The 21,353-nt window shown below is 41.3% G+C and overlaps 3 protein-coding genes across 5 annotated transcripts in view; 1 reads left to right on the top strand and 2 right to left on the bottom strand.

The window, feature by feature from the left end:
• Positions 1 to 5,159: 5,159 nt before the first annotated feature.
• efhc2 (EF-hand domain (C-terminal) containing 2) lies at positions 5,160 to 12,428 on the bottom strand. Of its 3 annotated transcripts, none has more exons than XM_074695134.1 (15): positions 12,297 to 12,428; positions 11,782 to 11,970; positions 11,551 to 11,701; positions 11,178 to 11,401; positions 10,774 to 11,025; positions 9,933 to 10,040; positions 9,695 to 9,833; positions 8,836 to 9,001; positions 8,609 to 8,745; positions 8,012 to 8,208; positions 7,801 to 7,934; positions 7,483 to 7,680; positions 6,306 to 6,398; positions 6,098 to 6,197; positions 5,160 to 5,449 (listed from the first exon to the last, which is right to left on the bottom strand). In XM_074695134.1, the coding sequence occupies exons 1-15, from the start codon at positions 12,336 to 12,338 to the stop codon at positions 5,324 to 5,326; spliced, it is 2,256 nt and encodes a 751-aa protein (XP_074551235.1). In that variant the 5' UTR covers positions 12,339 to 12,428; the 3' UTR covers positions 5,160 to 5,323. The 3 variants fall into 3 exon arrangements, with proteins under 3 accessions (XP_074551235.1, XP_074551236.1, XP_074551237.1); XM_074695135.1 differs by having other exon boundaries at positions 8,836 to 8,998; XM_074695136.1 differs by lacking the exon at positions 7,483 to 7,680.
• A 570-nt stretch (positions 12,429 to 12,998) lies between these two features.
• On the bottom strand, positions 12,999 to 15,909 carry fundc1 (FUN14 domain containing 1). The gene is made up of 5 exons (XM_074694862.1): positions 15,799 to 15,909; positions 14,914 to 15,073; positions 13,896 to 13,971; positions 13,653 to 13,781; positions 12,999 to 13,520 (listed from the first exon to the last, which is right to left on the bottom strand). Exons 1-5 carry the CDS (start codon positions 15,815 to 15,817, stop codon positions 13,443 to 13,445), a joined length of 462 nt encoding a protein of 153 aa, XP_074550963.1. The 5' UTR covers positions 15,818 to 15,909; the 3' UTR covers positions 12,999 to 13,442.
• Positions 15,910 to 16,923: 1,014 nt separating this feature from the next.
• Positions 16,924 to 21,353, top strand: part of kdm6a (lysine (K)-specific demethylase 6A) — a 33,171-nt gene continuing 28,741 nt past the window's right edge. The window contains exons 1-4 of the mRNA XM_074694253.1: positions 16,924 to 17,422; positions 17,564 to 17,627; positions 20,710 to 20,818; positions 21,203 to 21,252. Coding sequence (XP_074550354.1) covers positions 17,253 to 17,422; positions 17,564 to 17,627; positions 20,710 to 20,818; positions 21,203 to 21,252 — 393 coding nt within the window. The 5' untranslated portion in view covers positions 16,924 to 17,252. The remainder of the gene's footprint in view (positions 17,423 to 17,563; positions 17,628 to 20,709; positions 20,819 to 21,202; positions 21,253 to 21,353) is intronic.

Raw genomic sequence — 21,353 nt, 5'->3', positions numbered from 1 at the left:
GGGAAAACAATTTGAGCATATTAACTAAATGTATGTGAAATAAAATTGGCTGGCTTTAAAAAAGGAAAATTAATCTCAAGTTAAAACATCCTTCTGACAAATTAAGTGCTAAGAGTCAGTTCTCCAAAAAAATAAAAAGGACTTTAATAAAATAAGTAAAGTTATCCCCCAATGGACCAAGAACAAGTCCAAGATATATTTTTCTAGAGTAACCAAATCCAGCGCCAGGAAACCCCGAGAAATCTATAAGCTAATGTGGCCGGACTGAAACGAGTGCAGAATAATCATTAGGTAGGTGATTTGCTTTAATGTGCAACAACTGCTGTTACAGTCATTTGAAAGGAGGAGGATTAGCTGCAAGTAGAGCAAGAAACTGTAACACGGGGACTCTTAAAAACAAGCACAAGCATAAAAACATGCAGCCAGCTAACAAGTTATAGGCATTATGAAAAATTAATGACTGCAAACGCTATCCTCAGATTTTTAACACAGGTGACATAACTTTATACAATCCAGTACAGCCAGACATAACATGAGGGATCATTTGAGTTGAGATGCAAATTAGAATCCTGACAGGGTGAGCAGGACTCAACGAGGCCAAGGGGAAAAGTGACAGATTGATTTGATGTTACGTTGTCTCCTGTTTTGAGGTTTGGTCTTGTCAGAATCAAGAATTTAACACAGCAAGCCTTCAATAAACTATATTACTCACTGTAGAAGCAGAGTCATCCTTGAATTCATCACAGAGATGTTTAGTAACACTGACTAAATGTCCCTGGAATAAAAAAAAGATGAATTTGCTTAAAGAAATAATAAATCTCAGACAAATTGTTTCTCAGCCAAACTTATGTACGACTCAAATCCCTCCTGAAGAGATGTGAGTCCAAATGAGTCATGGTTTGTTCCCTCTGATATGAAGGATGGCTTCACTAAATTTGTGAAGAGGTGAAAAGGATAAAGTGCTTGGATTAGAAAAACTGACACTGAAAATATATTTTGTGCTCCTTCCATGAATCTAACAGCTCTATAACCCTGATATAACTTCATGTTTTGCTCTTTTAGGTGTACTTACATACTTTACAGAATGTGACGTGGCCAATTGTTCCTCCCTGGATCAGGTCCCGCCTCGGCTGCAGGCGGTCCGACACTCCGTCCCCACCAGCTCCCCAAACAGGGATGTGACCGGACCCGACGTGACGTGAGTCATCTCCTCCATCTTTGGCAAACAGGATTAGCAGGGCAGGGTCACTTCACAGCTAGCTCACACCTGGCTCACACACTCCGGCCTGTGGGCGAGACGTCCGAACACACGCCACATTTATCTTTAGCCCTGACTGACATCAAAAGACTTAAAAGCTGTCTCCTGTAACCCAGAAAGAAGTCTATTTCAGTAAGTATTGTCTGTGAGCAACGTGAAGCCATGCTTCTCATTCATCTGGTTCAGTCTTCAATTGGAGGATTGATTTCCAGCCTTTTGCTAAGCTACATGAAAAAAATAGAAGGGGGCTATAATTTTGGGAGATTTATGCGGACCGGTGCTCAACAGAAAACCTGACGTGTCTGCCTTAGAAATGGTCTCCTCTGAGAGAAGGGAAAAGTCCCATAGTTGTAATTTACAGTCGGTGTAGAATAACTTTCTCTTTTCTTGAGCAGGTAAAGTAATGTCACAACCACTGCCAAAGACAACCAATGTTTGATGAGCATACCAGGTCTGGTTTCAGAGTTCAGGGGAGACACAGTCAGCCAGTACAAGTCCTCAGAATCACGGAATAATATCGAGTAAAACAACAATATCAAAGAGCCACTGCACCTCTCAGATGGTGCTGAGGACCACAGTGAAGCTAATGATTTTAACACAAACACACAGAGTCCTGTGCACGGTGTTGTTAGTGCAATCAGATCAGCTGGGAAAGAGAGGGATGAAATAGAGAACGTGAAAAATTCAGAGACAGAGATATTGGACAATGAGAGAGAGGCTAAGTGTTTCCCCATGTGCACCTGAGGCGGTGCCTGACCCTGTATGATGAAGCAGTGTCTAAGCCTCAGCCCCCCCTCATCGTGCCAATGCCCATAGGCACTGAAGAATCACTGGAATGAGGGAGAGCAGCCAAAAACAGTCTGCTAAACTCCCTCCTCTTTATAGAAGTGTCGTTACAGAAGGTCCCCAATTTGGCTCAGGCTGAGAACACTTAGCGGGGAGATCAATCTTTTTTTACGGCCCTTCTGGGACGCGGACAAGGTCCAACCAAGTCTGAAGTCTTCGTGTTAAAGAGCCAAGAACAGGTATGGAAGGAGACAGACTTCAGCAGTTTGTTTGGACAGTGAATACCTTTTTTAACAATTCTTTCTTGAGGGGCAAAATTGTAACCCAGAAACTGAAAACACCTCCAAAGATGGAAAAGTGATGCCAACAAGTGTGTGCAGAAATCACAGCTCTGCAGTAGAGCTTTCTGTTTGCTGCTGTTTATCATATGTTCACATGCCGAGATGTAAACATTTGTAAACCTTGCTCACCTGATGAGGCAAAATTGGCCTTCAAGATCAAGTAGCTTCTTTGATGCAGGGTAAGATCCTCTATTAATCAGGTTTTTACCATGCAAAATGTCTATTAGTATTGTTTGATGCACAACAGCAACCTTTCCTTTCTTCGTCTTTCAGCAGATGCATTTATTGTGCAGGCTCTTGTGCCAACACTGAGCAGGTTGCTGTTATATATTCATGCTGATGTATTTGGTGTGATGCAATAATCCGTTACAATCAGCAAATGCTGGTAATGATAAATGAAATACCTAGCGTTACTACTAAAAAAATTATGTTGGAATCAAATGATGCAGTTAGATATTTCAAGGATTTGTACACTATGAGGAGAATAACTAGAAGCTTATTCAGAGTGAACTTTAGGGCCAAAAGTTGGAGCTTTGGGGGAACCATTCTCTGGACACAGGTGCTCTTTGATTTGTGTGTCTGTACGCTTCCAGGTTTGAGGATTTGTTGTCAAGAGAAAAGAAAGGGAAGCCGCTAGTCAACAAAACTACCCCCCCCCCCCCCTGTTCTCAGATATCTGTTTAGACTTCATAGATTTGCCATGACTGCATCAGACTCACATTAAGCCCAGCACGCAGGTTCAGCAAAGTACACACAGACACAAGCTTGAATGTGAACACTGAGATCCTCCTAACCCCAGAGACGTTCCTGACCTTCCTGTGTATCAGCTTTTACTGTGCGGTGGTCTGTGAGCGGAGCAGCAGTAAAATGGAGCGATGGCAAAACAAGGGGAGCAGATTCCTTACAACAAGCCTCCATGTTCTGCTTCTGCCGAGAGAAATGAAACGAGAAAACATGCAACGAGGAGAAACGTCATCATGATAGTTAGAGTAAGTCTGCGTTTGATGCAAAGTTTGATCCATGTTTTTGGGCCAACTCTTTAATCTGTTACTCAGATGATTTAATCCATGTACCAGGATGTTTCATCTTTTGGTTGAGGCACTACAGGAGAGAAATGATGGGGCATGAGAAGGAGGATAAGGAGCAGTTGACAGGGAGCGAGGAGATGTCCATCTTTGTCCTGCCTCTCCGTCCTTTTCTGCCCCAGTTCCTGAAAAGACAGAAAAAGCCTCTCAGGAAGCTCCTCGCCACCAGTGACCGCAGTGACGTCACCCTTTGTGCTTGCAGTGAGAAACTATTGGAGCTAATATTTTAGTATGTGTGAAAGCAGACAGAGTGGACCTGATAATGCCGGCCGTGACGTAATGCACTGTTTCTGTGCTCAGTGTGAAGGTTGTGTGTGTATGAGTGTGAGTGAGTGTATGTTAGTTACACAGAGGAGACCGTGTGGTTGATTACCTAATGTTTGACTTATCCCCTTACCAGAATTTGCAACACAGGCTCTGATTACAGTGGGGCAGCAACCTGTACAACCTGTGCCTTTTTATAGTCAAACACTGCCGCACTCAGACACACGCACGCACACACACACACATGCACGCACACACACGCATAATAAGGATGTGTTTCTTAGTAAATTAGACCTCTGAGAGTTTACTTCTCATAGCTCTCCAAGCATTTAATCCGCTTAATCAGAGATTAATCAGAGATTAATCAGAGATTAATATGATCTACAACAATAAACCACAGATTCAACAAAAACTTCAGGACCACCAAACTTCCTGACAGAACTCTGGATTTCAATGGGCTGTGGTGGTTTTTTAGAGAGTGACGTAACAGTTGTTTTAAATTGAAGTATTAAATAATAACTTCCAATAACAACCTGAGCTTGTCAAATGCAAAAACAAGAACTTGAAGTGAACAAACTTTGTACACATTTGCCAAAGACAACATTTAAGATATAACAGCTTGTTAAGCAGAGATCTGGTTGATTAGAGCTTTCTGATTCAATCAAATCTGCAGATTGTTCTAATAAAATCAGATAAAATTAAGTAATCCAATCTTAGAATTTACTAGATGAAAACTTAAGTGTTCAAAACTTTCAAGAGGGATTGTGATTACTTTAATCACCAAAACAATCCAGATTACCTCTACACACACACACACACACACACACACACACACACACACACACACACACACACACATATATATATATATATTATATATATATATATATATATATATATATATATATATATATATATATATATATATATATATATATATATATATATATATATATATATATATATATATATATATATATATTCGAAGGACTGAATCCTTTTTTCCACAATATTTGGCTCTTTGATTCATAAATCATAGCAGAAATTATTACCCTCAAACACTGCAATGTTCAAACTCACAAATGGTGCTATTTCAAAATGTGTGTGTGTGTGCACATCAAAAATATGGTTCTGTTTCAACACCAGAGCCTCAAAGGGGTTCACACCAACTTAGGTAAATACACAAACACACACACACACACACACACACACACACACACACACACACACACACACACACACACACACACACACACACACAACACACACACACACACACACACACACACACAAACACACACACACACACACACACACACACATCAAAAAACATCTGTATTCAGAACTTTCCCACCCTACAACATCAGTTTTCCACTTTCAGTGGACTGTTCAAGCCTCAGTCTGAACAGACCATTACTGCCAAAATATTCCTGTTCAAGTAAACAAACTTTCAAATGATGCACACATGTCTCCTTCTGTAGTTCTACAAACCCCCACACTCAACAAAAACACAGATGCTAGTGAGCTGATGTATCATGTTCTTTATTGAGGAAGCGTGTGAGGTAAATGTGTCACCTCCCTCTGGTTGTCTAAGAGACAGCGGTTGTTGGATCAGCACTGATGGGGGGAGCGCCGAAGACGTCCTGCAGAAGTGAGGAGTAGTTGACGTTTTTCAGAGGAGCTTCTGCTTCGTTGGGCGGCATGTTTAAGACAAACTAGAAATGACAGAAGCACAGTGCTTAAGAAAACCTTAAATGATTTCCTCTTTTCACTGAGATAAGAGTATCTAAGCAGAGACTGAGCGGCTCACTTTGAAGCAGAAAGCCATGACAGCGTGAGGAAAATAAGCACTGTGTCAGATACACACACCCAAACACGCACACACACACATGCTCTCACTCTCTCTTTGTTGTCCTGCCATGTTGTATATCTCTGCTGTTCACCTGTTTCAGTTTAGACTGGGTTGTAGCAGAGCGTGCTTAAATCAGGCTAACAGGGGAAAGATACAAATACATGAGGAAGACAGAAAGACAAACAAAGCAGCTGCTTCCTCCCATTGACTACCTCTGACTGTGTCTGTGTGTGTCTGTGTGTGTGTGTCTGTGTTTTCGTGCCATATTGGTGCACATTTAATCGTCCTCTTCCCATTTTACTTGATTTGGTTTTTGGCTCCTGTCTCCTCTGAGTCATAGATTTCGGTAAAATGTGGATTGATTTTATATTTTAACTATTTGAAAATCTGTGCACACACAGACACAGTGAAGTCACAGTACTTTTCTGATTAACCCTCAGCTAATAAATTTTCATCTCTCCTCTTTCCTGCAGCTTTCACTCTTTGTGCTCCGGTTGTGCCTCTTTCTTACTTTCAAACTGTCTTCAGGCTTTATTGGAGGAGCCGGATTCTCGAACCAGTTAATACCTGCCAGGAAGGCGTTGTAGTCGATGTTATCCCCATCTGAAAACCTAAAGCACAAACACAACTAACAGGTAGAGAAACATTTCTGGGTGGAAACAGGGAGGTTATTAAAAGGATTCACTCTACTGGAACCTTAGATCTGGTGCATCTCTTACCTGCTGAGCAGATCTTCCAGCAGCTTTTCAGGAAAAGGGAGCTGAAAGGCCTTACAGATGGTCCTCATCTCTTTGGAGGGGAGATGACCTTCTCTGAAGACATCAGAGAAGCAAAGACATGGGCATAAAATGTAAGAACAAATGCTCAGAGGCATTAGAAGTCAAGCTGGGATTGTTGATAGACATTCAGGCTACCTGCCCGTGCTTAATGGGTTATTTGAAATCAACACAAAGGAAAATAAACATACTCCCAAAGCTGAGCTCACATCTAAATGAAAGCAGGCATGATTTTTTTTGTTTTGTTAAACTTGCATGGAATCATTTGTGTTTATTAATGATGGTTAAACTCCAACTACAAAAAAATCCTCAGTCCAGACACATCTGGTTCATAACATCAACCAGAAGAGTGCATGGACGAATTAATGCCCACTTCCTTCTCTGTGAACTGTGTCTGGATGAACTGTCCTGCAGCTCCCAGCTCCTCGAAGGCTGATCAGAGACCTGTTTTAAAACCTGTTAGCTTGGATCAGTACCAGAACTTCTAATGTGGACAGCAACAAATCATCACTCTGATTCAGCCCAAAATGAACAGCTTGGTAAAAAGATCAAATTCATTGCAAGACAAAAGTCAACTTTGAAAAGTTGTTCATCTACATCAAACAGTTCATACACTATTTCCAGGAGCTGAAGTTGTATGTTTGTGATTGTGTAGTGTGTGCATGTGTGTGTTGGTGTATGTGTGTTAATGTGTGAAACAGATGATGCCACAGTTGTTTTCCACGCTGATGTCAGACAGTCCAGAGGCCCATTCTTGTCATGCTGTCTTCATTACATGGCTGCTGATGAGTAGTCTCAGGCTAACAGCGAGTGTTAACATGTACACACTCGAGCAGAGAGATATAGACCCATGTGTGTGTGTCCTGTAGCCTGCAGAGCCAAATGCCATTCACGTCTTTAGGGTCCATCTGCTTCCAATGCTGCACTCTCACACTGCTGGAACTAATCTGCTCAGAGATATGGGGCCACCGGCTGCACGATTGATGTCTTGTTGTGACGCAGTGCCTGTGTGTGTGAGCGCGTGTGTTTCTGTCGCAACACTGTTTGGTCCAGAGTTAACATCTTTGTCTGTTTTTGCATGTTTTGTGTGTGTGTGTGTGTGTGTGTGTGTGAAGCCTACTTGTGTTTGTCCTGGTGTGTAAAGGCTCTGGCCATGGCAGGAAGATCATCAAAGGGCTTCTTCCTGAGAAAGTCCTGAGCTATGGCCAGCATCAGACCCACGTCTACCTCAGACTGCTGGACGGGCTCTGAGAAGTGTCGGCCCAGAACCAGGACTTCATGCTCTGATAGACTGCAGTCTAGACCACTCAGCAGGGTGCTGTAGTGTTAATAGGCATGTGATACACACACATGATCCGATATGTCTATAATTTATATCTTCAGTGACTTAATTTTGAGACTTTTGCACACTTTTCTCACTTTTGCTGCATTACTGTACCTGAATGATTCGTAGGGGATGAAGCCAGTGTTGCTGGGGTCACTGAGAGTGAGAAACTTCCAGATCTCGCTCTGTTTTTCCTCAGGAATTGATCGTAGCTGACTGATGATGTTTCCTACATTGGCTTTGGGGAACTGTCGACAAAAACACACAATTTTTAATCACTTTCTTCACTGCTGCACTGCTATCTCTCCTTCATTTCTCTCCTCACCTCCTCTGCATGTCTCTCCATGTAGTTGTAGGTGTATTCATCAGCATCCAGAAGCTGGAAGTTCCTGTTGTTGATGCAGAGGGTGGCCCCAACGTACAGATCTTGGGCAGTGAAGTACTCTGATTTCTCAGCCTTAAACACCTCCTGTCCTGGCTTCTTTACGCGGCCACGCTCCAGAAACTTACCGCCAAACCCACCTGAGAGTGAAAGTGTCTCATCATTAAACTTAGTTTGGCTTGTTCAAGTTTTTGTTCAAATCTTTTTATGCATGAATGTGGATGGCTGCTCCTGCTGCTCTGTTCTGTGTTCTTTAAATGGCTGGAGGGATCCTTTTATCAGACCCATGCTGTGAAACTATAATCTTTGGACATATGATTCAGTTTGAAATGTAGTAAACATGTCCAACAACAATTTACATGGATGGAAATTTCATCATCCATGACAAAAGTGGGCTTATTTGCTCACTGCCATCTGTTTCATCAGTTTTCAAAAGAGTCTGGAGACAGGAAATGTGAGGTTAATGTTTACTATAAGAGTCGTATATTTGTATCTTGAGTGTTGGAGTGGTTATGGCCGAACTTTGTTTTTCTTTTTTACCTGAGATGGGGCGCTCAAACACAGTGATGGAGTCATCGCTGAGGTAGAAAGAGATGAGGAATGTCCTGTCTCTGTCAACTGGATCGCTGGTCACCATCTTGGCTCGGAAACTCAGCACATGGCCATCAAAGCCACATCTGGGGGGAGGGACAGATACACATTTATACACACACACACTCAAAGATCAGTGTGTAATCTGAGTGGACTGTGTCTACAACCCATCTAACCTGTCTTTCTCCATTAATTTGCGGAAATCTTTCTGGGGGGGTTTAGGCACCAGGTTCAGGCAGAAGCCCAGAGAATCTTCCTCTGAGCCAAAGCCATTATAGGGAGGCACCATCCTGGGAGGCTTCGGGGCTGGGGGAGCTTGGAGGTGCACTGGAGTGAAGTCTTCTGAGGAGGGAAAAGAAGGAGAGGAAGCACACATTTGAAATGAAGGAGAGCTGGAATGATCAGAGGGCAGCAGATAATCCATCCATGCAGGATTCTGAGACCCTGGTCTGACTGTGACCCAAAGCTGACCTAAGGGTCAGACAGGACCCTTCATCACAGCTGTCCGTCACTGCGGGCCCTGCCTGGTTTACTACTGTGACTAATGCAGCCAGACCTAGAACTGACCCAGGGTGACAGACTTGTCCAGGACCAGCTTTGGTTTCTCCTGCTGAGGAGCGGTGTGCCTCTTGAGGTCCCTGGTGCCTCTAACTTTAGAGGAGAAATATTAGTGCTAGAGGGGCAGAGTAACTGATGTCAGATGAGTGGAGCTCTGCTCTGTAAGTGGTTCTTACATCCATACGCCAAGGGCTGACCACAAAAAACGAAAGTGTTATGTAATCTAAAGAAACCTTTTTCACATTTAAAATGATACAAACATTTGAGTTTTACAAGTTATTCACCCTGAGAGCAAACATATCATATGTACCATTCCTGTTAGGAACAAGTTCTGCATAAAGGTAGAATCTCTTGAAGGTGTTTACTGCCCCCATGTGCTCATATGAATGTACTGCAGTAAAAAGCACTGGGTAGAATATCTCTACGCCATTAAAAAGAAGTCAGTGTAACAGTAAATATATTGTTTCAGTGCAATACCTATGCCATATTTGGAGCGATAGTATTCTTTGGTGAAGCTATCACAGTCAGTTAAAAGCACTCTGCGGCCCCACACGTTCACCTCCGCTCCAACAGCCAGATCACAGTCTTTATAAAAGTCCTCCTGGACCGATCCGGTCTGCAAGACATAGAGGAGACAGAAAGGAGTGCAGTGGTTGTTAAGCTTCAGAAATGTGTTCAGGCTCTTAAACATCCAGCTCTATAAGGCAGGACATACTTTGAGGCTGTCCAGTATGAAGCGTGACCCTTGACTTGTGGAAGAAAGCACGTTGAGCACGGTGCGGTCTGTCACCTGTCCAGGCTGCTTCACTCGGGCGACTCCATCCTGCAGAGAAACCACACACCAGTAAATAACACAGGGAACTGAGGGGTGTAATGAGCGAGAACATTGAGGCAAACAGCTGGACAGAGAGATAACGTGGCCAAAAGGGTAGACACAGTGAGACAGAGACTAACCAAAAAGTGAAAGAGAAGAGAGGTGATAGATGTGGTGATTTCTAATGGATGGCTGATTATGGTCAACCTTTAGGACTGACATTTAGTAAAAGCATCAGAGCAAACTAGATTACTAGACTACACACACACACACACACACACACACACACACACACACACACACACACACACACACACACACACACACACACACACACACACACACACACACACACACACACACACACGGCCAGGCTGTCTTTCAGCATGAATTAGGCTTCAGTCAGTAAGTGGAGGAGAAAGCCAAAATGCTTGAGGGGGACAGGATGCTGCAGCAGGTCTGTCAGGCTGAATGAGGTCTGGGGGAGAGGAGGGATGCTGGGAGGAGGATGAAAAGTCATCCAACCAGAAAGAGAGGAACTGTCTATCCTTTTGGTTTACAACAACCATTATTATATGTAAAACACTGTATTAAATAAGGAAATTAAAACAACGGATTCATCTTCTAGCTTTTTAAACAAACTGATTGGTGTTCCGCAGGGGTTCTATGGCTTTATTTCATACCAGTATTAAGTGTTTCCACTGTTATTATTATAGTTTTTCATAATTTTTTAGTTTCTTACTTTGGGTAGTTTGCAGCGGCGTAGGAATTTGGGCACAGTAGTTCTCCCGGGTTTTCGAGAGATCACCTCCCGGATTTCGATGGTGTCGTCAGCTAGGTAGTAGTGCAGAACGAGCTCCCGGGGATCCCCGAATGTGCTCTTCGAGTCGTCCCATAGACAGAAGAAGCGCAGCACTTTGCGGTCATGATCCAGGAACTGCTTCAGTGTGTCATGCCTCTCATACGGTCTGAGAGGAGTCATACTCTTTTCAATCTGGATGAGGGGAAGAATTGAGTACAACCAAATAACATCATCACACATAGTTATGAGACATCACCAGAGCCAGAGAAAATGAAGTATATCATTGAAATCGTATGGGCAAATAAATGGTGAAAACAAAAACACAAGGGGTAACTGATTTTCACCTGCTCCCGCAGATTGCTATAGGGGTCCTCAGGCACAGTGGTGCTGTCATTTACATGAACCCCCAGTTTGGTGAGAAAGTTTCTTGTAAAAGAGTCACAGTCGGTCAGGATGAAAATGCGCGAGTGCAGCACCATCTGTTGGTTGACGTTGAAATGGAAAATGTTGTAGAACTGGTCATCATCAGGGGGAGGCAGGGGTATACGCTGGCGGCGAATAAAAGTTCCTGTCATGAGAAAAAAACAGCACCTACGGTCAGGTACAGATGTTAAGCTGCTCGTCACATCTTTCAACAACATAAGTTGTTGTATCACAAGACCAGAATGCAAAAGAAGAACAAGAAAAAATAGTTTAGTAAGTTTACATCACAGAGACCTTGAGGGATGCCACTGTTCTTGTGCTCCGGCTCCACCACCTGTATGGTATCATCCTCCATGTAGAAGTAGATTTTACACTTCCTGATACGGTGTGTCTCAGTTTGAGATTCAGTCACGGCTTCCTGGAAGTAGGCTTCAAAACACAGAGCCTGTAGGAGCAAAGGGCACGATGGAGATGAGGTTTGGCTTTTCGATACCTGTGTCATGGATCAATCTTAAGACCGTTTACCTGCTTGTCAAAAGCCAACCACGCAGGTAAATCACTGCCCTGCCCTCTGGGATACACAGAAAACGTTGGTTTGTTTTTCTGGCCATATAACGGCTCTCCTCCGATACCTGGCTTCTCTGATCCCACCAGCATGGGGACTCCATCAAAAGTATCCCAGTGTTGAGATTTATGAAACCTTTCCTTTCCCAGCTGAGGCACACAAGAGAGAATCTGTTATACTAGCTTTACACGCCTCTGATTGAAGTTTAACAAAATCCTGTTGTTGAAGCACAGAGTTTGACATTCAAAAACTGTGTATTCTAAATTACACGTCACTAAACAAAATCATTTGTAACTTTGAATATCCCTCCGGAGATTGATCACGTAAATTATATTGTGTTCATTGGAAAGAAATAATGGTAACCGTAATCTCATGTTACATGTGCAGGCAATTAGCTTCTTTCCACTTCGAACGTATCTAATGTAATCAACAGTTATCACATTTAACGTAAATTAAACACATAAGGGACTTATACCTGTCTGCTGGGAGAATTCCCGGGTAAAAAAGGTAAAGCCATATCTTAAATATCTAAAACTTGTTGGTTATTTTCTCTACAAAACTCCACAGGGCCCACCGGTCCGTGTTTGGTTACCATGGAAGCGGTACGTGAGTGGGCGGGCCCTAACAACTGACCTAATGGACGTACGGGACGTACGTATGTCTGGTCTTCCATCGATTTTTTTTACACTGGAAAAAGCTTGTTCAATTATAAAGTAACAATAATATAATTATTTTACTTTATTTTGATTTTTCTTTAAACCCTTTTCGTTTTGACAGTTTTTCTCTGACAAATACTTTACATTTGCATACTTGGGTTTTTATTCATAAAGATTATCAAGGTTATCATTGTGTCGTTCATTAGGAATTTCATGGGAACTGATTTTTATCCTTGGAATTTTTTTTTTAATCACATCAGTAAGTAAAAAAAATAAATTCTGGATGATGAATGCTTGATTTTGGTTGGGTTTTAAACTCAATTGAAGGCTTATCTTTTAAATCCAGGGGTATCAAAAATGATGTTTGAAGAAAGCCCGTAAATAAGATGTGGTGTTTTAAAAAAAGATAAGTTAAGGAATTTAAATATCAGAATTGTTTCATAACAATAGTGTAATAGAGAAATAAGAAACACATACACTTTTTTTCTTGTTTTTATTGGTTTGTCAAACGTACAGAGTAGATAGCCTTCAGTATCTAAAGCATCCGTTCAATGATAGTACCAACACACAAAAAAAGAGAGATGTAAGGGACGCTGATATACCCATACCCCATGTAGTTAGAGTGCTTGAAAGAAAGGCATAAAAATCTTCCCGCATCAAAGCTCTGGAGATGATCGAATCAGACATCTGGAATTGAGAAAAAACAACAACACTGGGACTACTGGGCTCCAACAGGCACTACCTGCCATGTGGAGGTAAATTTGAATCCACTTGTATTCCATTTGACTTATAAGTGCACATGCGCGCAGTATTAGTGCAAATTCTTTTGACCAGGTTCAAAAATCAAATAAGTAAAAAATAAATAAATTGCTTGCTGTTAAAAACACTACCAGCAATGATTTTTAAATGTCCCGATAGGTTTTCATTACATCCCAGAAATACAAACTCTTCTTATTTGGCAGATCCTAAGAGGCCAGGCCGAGCAGGAACCCTCCGATGAAACCACTTGTGACAACAATGTTTTTCTTCACAAACTCTGTGGTCTGAAGGGGGAGAAGAATTCAATATGTGGATCATTTACGGTATTCAGTGGAGCCAGTTCTCAATTCACAAAAAGATAAGTCAAGAAATACATTCTAAACAATACTCTAAAAGCAGGCAGGCAGTATCCTTACCTTTTCCATTAATGTGTTTAACTCTGGGCCTGCATTATCAGTGCCTTTCTTTAGCTGCGTTTTTGCTTTGTTGACGTCCTTCTCTACTCGCTTCCAGTCCACTTGGATGTACCCGCTGTTGTTAGCAATCTAGAAAGAGAGATGGGCAAATTCCTCAGATGAGAGGTTAATTCATGAATATTTTGCTATTCAGATTTGCGTTTTAGGTTCAGGAAACACTTGTGTTGTGTGATGCATCAGTACCTGTAACAACAGCAGACCTCCTCCCACTGATGTTGCAGCGACTTTCCCCACCTTCTGAAACAAGTATCCTGCACACCTAAAATTGATCAATTAAGAACATGAGGATGAATCCAAAATAAAAAAAGACACCTTCACACATTTCCCTTAGACTAGGATTTATTTAGAGCATGGCAAGACAATGTAACAGTAAAAATATTTTATTATCTTTTTTTATATAATTAATAGCGAAGCTGTTGCATTAATTTAGAAATCACATGGCAAATGGTGCAATCCTGCTGATGCAACATAATCACCAAATGGGCTCAAGTTTCAATTAGTCGGGGGGCTAAGGGGTGACTTTATACAACACAAAAGCTGACTTTCATTGCATTTTTCCATTGACAATGTCAGATTCTGCTGGAATTTAAAACGTATAAACTAGGTGACATTTTTTTACAATAAACCAAGGGTTGACATTTGATCATTTGTGGTTCTCTTGTCCTAATTATAGGATTTACATTTGAATATGTTGACATCTTGATCTCTTTTTGGAGGAGTCTAACGACAGTCTTGAGTAGATCAAGTGACCAAACTGGATTCAGCATGAAAGCTACAAAGTCAACCTTACCAAGAAGTTTGCTTCCTATACCTGAGCATTCTGTTTATAAAGAAGGAGTGACTTGCAAAGTCAGTAAAGCAAACCAAATAGCTTGCAATGAGACCAAACGTCTACAATTACATCATTTAAAAGCAGGGAATAAACAAGTTTCTTTCATTACTGATGGGAAATTAGATTTATAGAAGTTCAATTTAAGTATTGATATCAGAGGTATATATTCACCAAGTTATTTTAATTAGGCAAAATAGACATAAAGACAGCGTTTTTTTCAATCACATAGAGGGTTTAAGGACGTATGTGCACCAGATTGGCTAGATTAGGTAACATTGGGAATAATCCTTGTTCCTACGTGTGTTACACATTTGTTTGAATAAGGGGCACCCGAAGGCATCACAATGCATTTATATCAGGTGTATTTACCATCCACTCACTCCCCCTATGGCTATCTGCGAGGCCACAGAGTACTTCTCTGCTACAGGTCCAGACTTTTTCCCAAACAGTCGGTTCCACCATCTCTGTCGTTTGGCATATTCTGTCAGATCCACCACCTTGTCATAAATCTCCTCCTCCAGCTCTTTGGCTGCATGGAATAAAAAAAACAGACAATACAGGGTAACACCAGACACAAAATTTGAAAGCAGCAACGCAATAGCCCCGATTCAGTAAAAACTGTAACATAACCTTATACAGTCTACGGGGATAACACCACAGACTTCGTAAATGATGTCACATCGGAGAGCTCTGAGGTTTGCTATTTATCCTGCAATAACGTGATGTGGAAAGTACTCCACGTGAAATGGGTCTAAATCTGACAAGCGTGATGTCATATTAAGAAGAAACAAAGAAGACTGGCGTTCTCTGTGGCATGATGGACAAAACTTTCTTGTGGTTCAGGCCATCACAAAAACAACTGTCATTTGATGTATTGCTCAAAATAAATAGGTCACCACACACAGACAGAAGAATATATCAATTGATATGAAATCTAACAAGTCACACTAACAACCAAAATACTGGTTATAATAACAAAACCCGAAAGTTTAAAGAACGCCCTCCGGATTCTGGAAAGCGAATTATTCGGGGTGTACCTGAATGCAGCATTAGCATCACAAGTGAAGCTAAACGACAGTGGAAAAGTTAGCGCCTGAGCCCATCAGGGATTAAACCAAGAGAGAAATGAGTTCCGCGGACGAAACAGCGAAAAGTTTTTGTTAACAGTATACTACTAGTGTTTAGTTATGCTACGATAAGTCCGTGTCCCTGATTAAATCGAGGTACGTTTTCTTAGTAGGCCTGTCTGCTTACCCTTGTCGCGATTCGCCATTTTGGAGTGTCTGTCCTCAGCTGCCTGCACGTCTGGCGTCAATACGTAATTTGACGTTCGTATGAAAATTTAGACACACGGGGGCAGATCTTTCTGTGGAGCACTATCATTGAAAACATTAAGAAAATTATCTTAAGGTTACAACGCACGAACGAACAAAACCGTAGTAACGAATCAGTATAAAGTTTATTGTCTGTATGATTTTAAGTTTAACACGGATGTTAGGGGGTATTTTGTGCTGCATTTGTATGCGTGATGGAAACGGGCTTCCATTAAAAAGGCCCAACAGAGAACTTGCCAACTGTTTATCATGAGAAATATATGACATTTCAGGAGGCAGTGATGTAAAATATCTCTCCTGACAAGACGGTATTTCCAAATTTTGGACTCTGTCTGCAGTGTTTCTGGTGGGCTGAATCAAAGGCCTAGTAAACCTACAATTAGAGGAACCTGAAAAAATGCAATGTAACCAAACAAAGTTAGGTTTATACACATTCTTATTATATTTTATTTCTTCCCCTATCCCTTTTCTACCTTCATAGCACATTCTATATTTGTGGTGTTTCTATTGTATATTTATCTGACTTTATCTATCTTTTTACCTTTAACTGTATTGCATTGTGCAGAAAGTATTTCACTGCACAGTGAAACAAATTAATACATGGAATCTTTAGACTTGAAATTAAATGTCATCTATGATGAAAATTAACATTAAAATCCCTAGGTTGCAACTAAAATCAATATCTATATCTATCTATCTATCTATCTATCTATCTATCTATCTATCTATCTATCTATCTATCTATCTATCTATCTATCTATCTATTTCAAAACTACTGTAATTTGCAACGTTGCAACAAACATCCTTGACAGCCGCCCCCATAGACAAACTTGACAGCCGTTTTGACCAATATGCTGACTCAAAAGTCGGTTACGTAATCATAATATTCCGTGAGTAACCAATCACATTTATAGAGGAGGGTCTTCGAAGCCTGACTTGTGTGTGTGCGCGCGCGTGTACGTCCGCGTGTTCGCAACACATCAACTGGAGACACTCACGTGACCCTAAATAAGCGCAGCCGATTGGTCAAGTTGAGCGGAGGGCGTGTCGACGGTGGCGGCGTGCGTTTGCCTATGTGACACAATTACAACAACTTTGAGCCGATGGTTGGGGAAGTTTGCTATATTACCAAGTAACACCCCTTCCTTAAACCCAACATTACATCAACTTCATGTATAAATTGCCACTGGAATACACGCTGTGTTTCGATGTACAATGAAGAGTGTGGAAGGTAACTTGAGGGGATCATTTCCTTGAGGATTTGGCAAGAATTACGCTACGCCCCGTTTTAGTCCTGGATAGCTGTGCAACATTTTCGTTGTTTTTGCATTCTGCCGGAGTTGCTCGGTTCCGTCGATCTTCCCGTTCCTTTCCATGAAATCGTGCGGAGTGTCGCTCACAGCCGCTGCCTCTGCTGCTGCCCGGAGTCTCGGCGTTGCTGGTAATGACGAGGAGAAAATGGCGTCGGGAGCAGCGACTGAAATCGAAGAGGACTTTCCGAAGCTAACAGCGCAAGAAAAAGAAAGCCTGGTCGGAATTGACAGGTTAGACCGTCCGTTGTGATACACAGGCATATATGCTCATCAATACTTCGTTTATTTCTATTCTCAGAGTTTAAAACAACAAATATGTTCGCATGTGAGTAACACGGAACCGCCTGTGTGTTGTCTGTCCTCTACTTGCAGTTCACTGTTTGGATTTCATAGGCTTCAAGAAGATGGCGCCAGAACGAAGGCCTTGCTGTTAAAGGTATGTCACAGAATAGGATCACAGCCGCTTCAGTGGGTTATCTCCCCTGATTAGTGCATATCCCACCTGAAATAAGTAGTGCAGACCTCACAACACCTCTCTTACACAAGCCTCAGTTTCCCCAACTTTGAAGCTGAATCAGCTTGAAGGACCCCTGTGTTGTAGACGTTATTATTGCATGCAACGTTTGCACTGCCCTGCAGAATAAAACGTGTCAGTAGCTTTCTGCCATGGTTAACAACACTGAAACAGGCCCAAACTCACAGCTTCAGCGATGTGCAAAGAAACGAATCACATCCTAGCTAAATTCACCAGCTGTTCAAAGAAAATGCACAATGCTGCGTGCATTATTGGTTATATTGCTTCATATTTTAAAACAAAACCTGACCGCTACTGGCTTAATGGTCCTTGAGGAGGGACAGGCACATGTTTAGGAGATACATTCGTCTTACAGCTGCTGCTACTTCGCATTTACTGTGTACATGGTAACGATAGTACACACGTTAACACTACGCTACACGACTGCTTTGTGATTGACAAAGTATAATGATACAGCCCATGAGATGATAACTGTACACGTATCTTAAGCATAACGACAAGGAGAATTTAGTTTGCAGAAGTGTTGTTGTGCCGTCTAGTTCTTCCTGACGAACTGCTGCTAGAGTTTGGATTGTGCGTCAGCTCACTCTGTTAGCATGTTAGCGGCTAATTGTCCAGCGGTTTTCTTCCTCCTCTGCTTGCACACAAAGCTGAAACAATTTCCCTTGGTAGACATTATCGAGGTAGTTAAAGGCATACAATGAGCTAAGGGTTGCTGAATAATGCTTGTTTAACTTGGAACAACATGGAGGGGCAAATAGAAAATATCTTAACAGCAAACATTTGTTAGCTCACTAGTAGCAGGTGCTAAGCTAATGACCATTCGCGAAAACCCCTCATCACGACCAGTAATGCGATGGCCCAGGACGAGTCAGCCCAAAGAGTCGGCTGCCTAAAAAGAAAGACTATGACCGGCTTTTGTCCCCGGTAAAATATGTTTTAAAAGCAAGCATTAAATAAAGCTTATACATTATACAACACATAGAAACGTACAAACTACATGACCAACAACAAAGTGAGGTGCTTGCTTGCTAGACATGTGAGTAGCCTTTCTCTCAATAACCTTTGTGATCATGAAAATCACAAAAATACACAACTTTGACAATGTAAATCGTGTAATTTATCCAACATTACTTTGTTAATCAGACAAAATTATAATTTGGAGGCTTGGTATTTAGAATCATCTTTAATGTTTGTTAAATTCTACTCCATATGGTATAGACATGCATGTAAACGGTAAAGCATTCACTGAATACTCTTCATACACATTTTCATATAAATATCAAAACACATAAAGCATGCACATCACACATATGCTCTCACGTATATTAATCCCCTTGCCCATGCACATATAGACACACACACACACACACACACACACACACACACACACACACACACACACACACACACACACACACACACACCCTTAATGCTTAGATATGGACTTATGGAAGAGGTTTTCATTCTGCTTTTAAAAATGTTCAGCTTCCTGGGCCCCCCTCTCAGGTCCTCTTGCGTGGGTAGTCTGTCTACTTGGGGGCATTAATGCTGAGAGCAGCATCCCCTGCTTTGAGTTTGTTTGTGGGATGGTCTGAAGACTGGACACATTGGTAGTATGTAGCTGATAAGCATTTTTATACACTGAGTAACTTTTAGGACTTTTAGTGTTTTGAGCACAGGTATGAGAATTTTAAATTAGTTTTATTTGGACTGGAAACCAGTTGAAGGGATGTAGGAACTGGTGAGATGTGAACATAAGTTTTAGTGAGTATAAGAACTGTTGCTGCTGCGTTCTTAGATTGTTGAGTGGTTGAATATTGTTGAAGCTCGTGGATACTGCTGTCCAGTCCTCTCGACATCTTATCAGCCTCAACAGGCTCATCAAATAAACAACCTGACTAGGGGATCTAAATTTGTGATTTTGTATGTTACTGTAAATATGATTTTTTTTAGTAGATGAAATCTGTATTGTCAATAATCTTACATTTTCTATCTGGACTCCACTGTTTTTTTTTTTAAATGTGGGGCAGGGAGATGCTTATTAACCACAAGGCCCTGTTTAACCTGACACAGAGTCAGCACAACTGAAAATAATAAAACGTTGACCAGTTCTTGCACCAGTCCAGCACAGTTTTGCTGTCGGATTATGTGTGTGTAAGTGTATTGTTTAGTTTGCTGACTCACACTCTCTGTAGGGTGCTCTGGGAGACCTTAGCTAACCTCTGTGGCTCACATTATGAGTAGGAGAACAGCATGGCATTAGGCAAGCTCCTCTTAAATGTGTGTCACCCCATATCTTGTTTATTTTAGCAGTATGACAAGGAGATAGTAAGTGGATCCAGATGCTTTAATTAATGTAAATCTTGGGGTGAACTTGTAGAATTTGTAAATGTTAAACAAAGAACTCACAAAGAAATACAAAATATTTGCTTGTATCTTTTCCATTTCTCTTAACCAGTCATTTTTTTTTAAATCAGTGTTGGAAATATGTGTCATGGTGTGAATGCCGCATAGAAAAGCAATCTGCATGCAAGTTTATTCAAAGTTACAATGAGGAAGAAAAGAATCATTCCCTGTAAGCTAGTTTCCAAATTCTTGTGTAGCATTGCTAAGTCAAGCTAAGCATTGCAATGTGTCTGGTTCCAAGCCATGCCATCCAACACACACACATGGTCATCTCACTAATTATTTCTGTTGTTTCTATTGTGCTCTATCAGGAGTAATTTGTTTATCCGTTGTTTAAACAATGGCTTAAAAGGTCTATATATGGGCATCCAGCTGTTCCTATGCAAAACATCCTGAACGGCTGCAGAAAAACATTTCTGTTGAAGGCTAATAGTTACATGTGCATGATTCTGAGATCCTTCAAATTCTAAGCGTAAAGATTAGCATTTGTGTGCACATCTTGCAATTTGTTTAGGCTTTGTTTTCTTCATTACTGCTATGAAGAACCCTTTAACGCTACCGCTCTCCTGTGCAGGCTGTTAGCTGCTACGATGCTCTCATCCTGAAAGCGGAGGGCAAAGTGGACCCTGACATTTTCTGCCAGCTGGGACACTTCAACCTTGTGCTGGAAGAATATCCAAAAGGTGAGAAACTGCTAGTGTATGTGTTCAACCTGCAGCACATCAATATATATGGTCACAAATATTTTTATATATAACTTATTAGTTCTAATCACAAGATATATCTTCCAAAGTCAGCCAGCTTCAAACCTCAAGTTGAGGAGCATTTCTCAGTTGTGAGGTCAAATCTAAAGCTTTTGTTGGTTTGATTTCCAACACTAGTTTTTCAAACCCTGGCCTGCATATATCAGAACTGACAAAGGATCAAATGTTTACACATTTTGTGCTTTCTTGATTGAAATTGTCAAAATGTTGCTGCAATGAATTTATGAAGTGTTATCCAGACGCTGATTATTTTCTGTCTCTCCTTCTTTCTCACATTCCTTCATTCATTTCACCATTTCTCAGCATTATCTGCATACCAGAGGTACTTCAGTTTACAGTCAGACTACTGGAAGGTGAGTCTATTGTTGGTCTGTTTACTGAATATTTTACAGCTGCCACCCAGAAATCAGGGGTGTTTGTGAGTTAATAATTGAAATGACCACTGCAAGAAAGA

The sequence above is a fragment of the Halichoeres trimaculatus genome, unplaced genomic scaffold (assembly GCF_033239565.1).
Source record: "Halichoeres trimaculatus isolate MK-OKI-2021-1 unplaced genomic scaffold, fHalTri1.1 fHalTri1_scaffold_19, whole genome shotgun sequence".
NCBI classification, from domain to species: Eukaryota; Metazoa; Chordata; class Actinopteri; order Labriformes; family Labridae; genus Halichoeres; species Halichoeres trimaculatus.
This window is presented reverse-complemented; position numbering and strand designations above follow the sequence as displayed.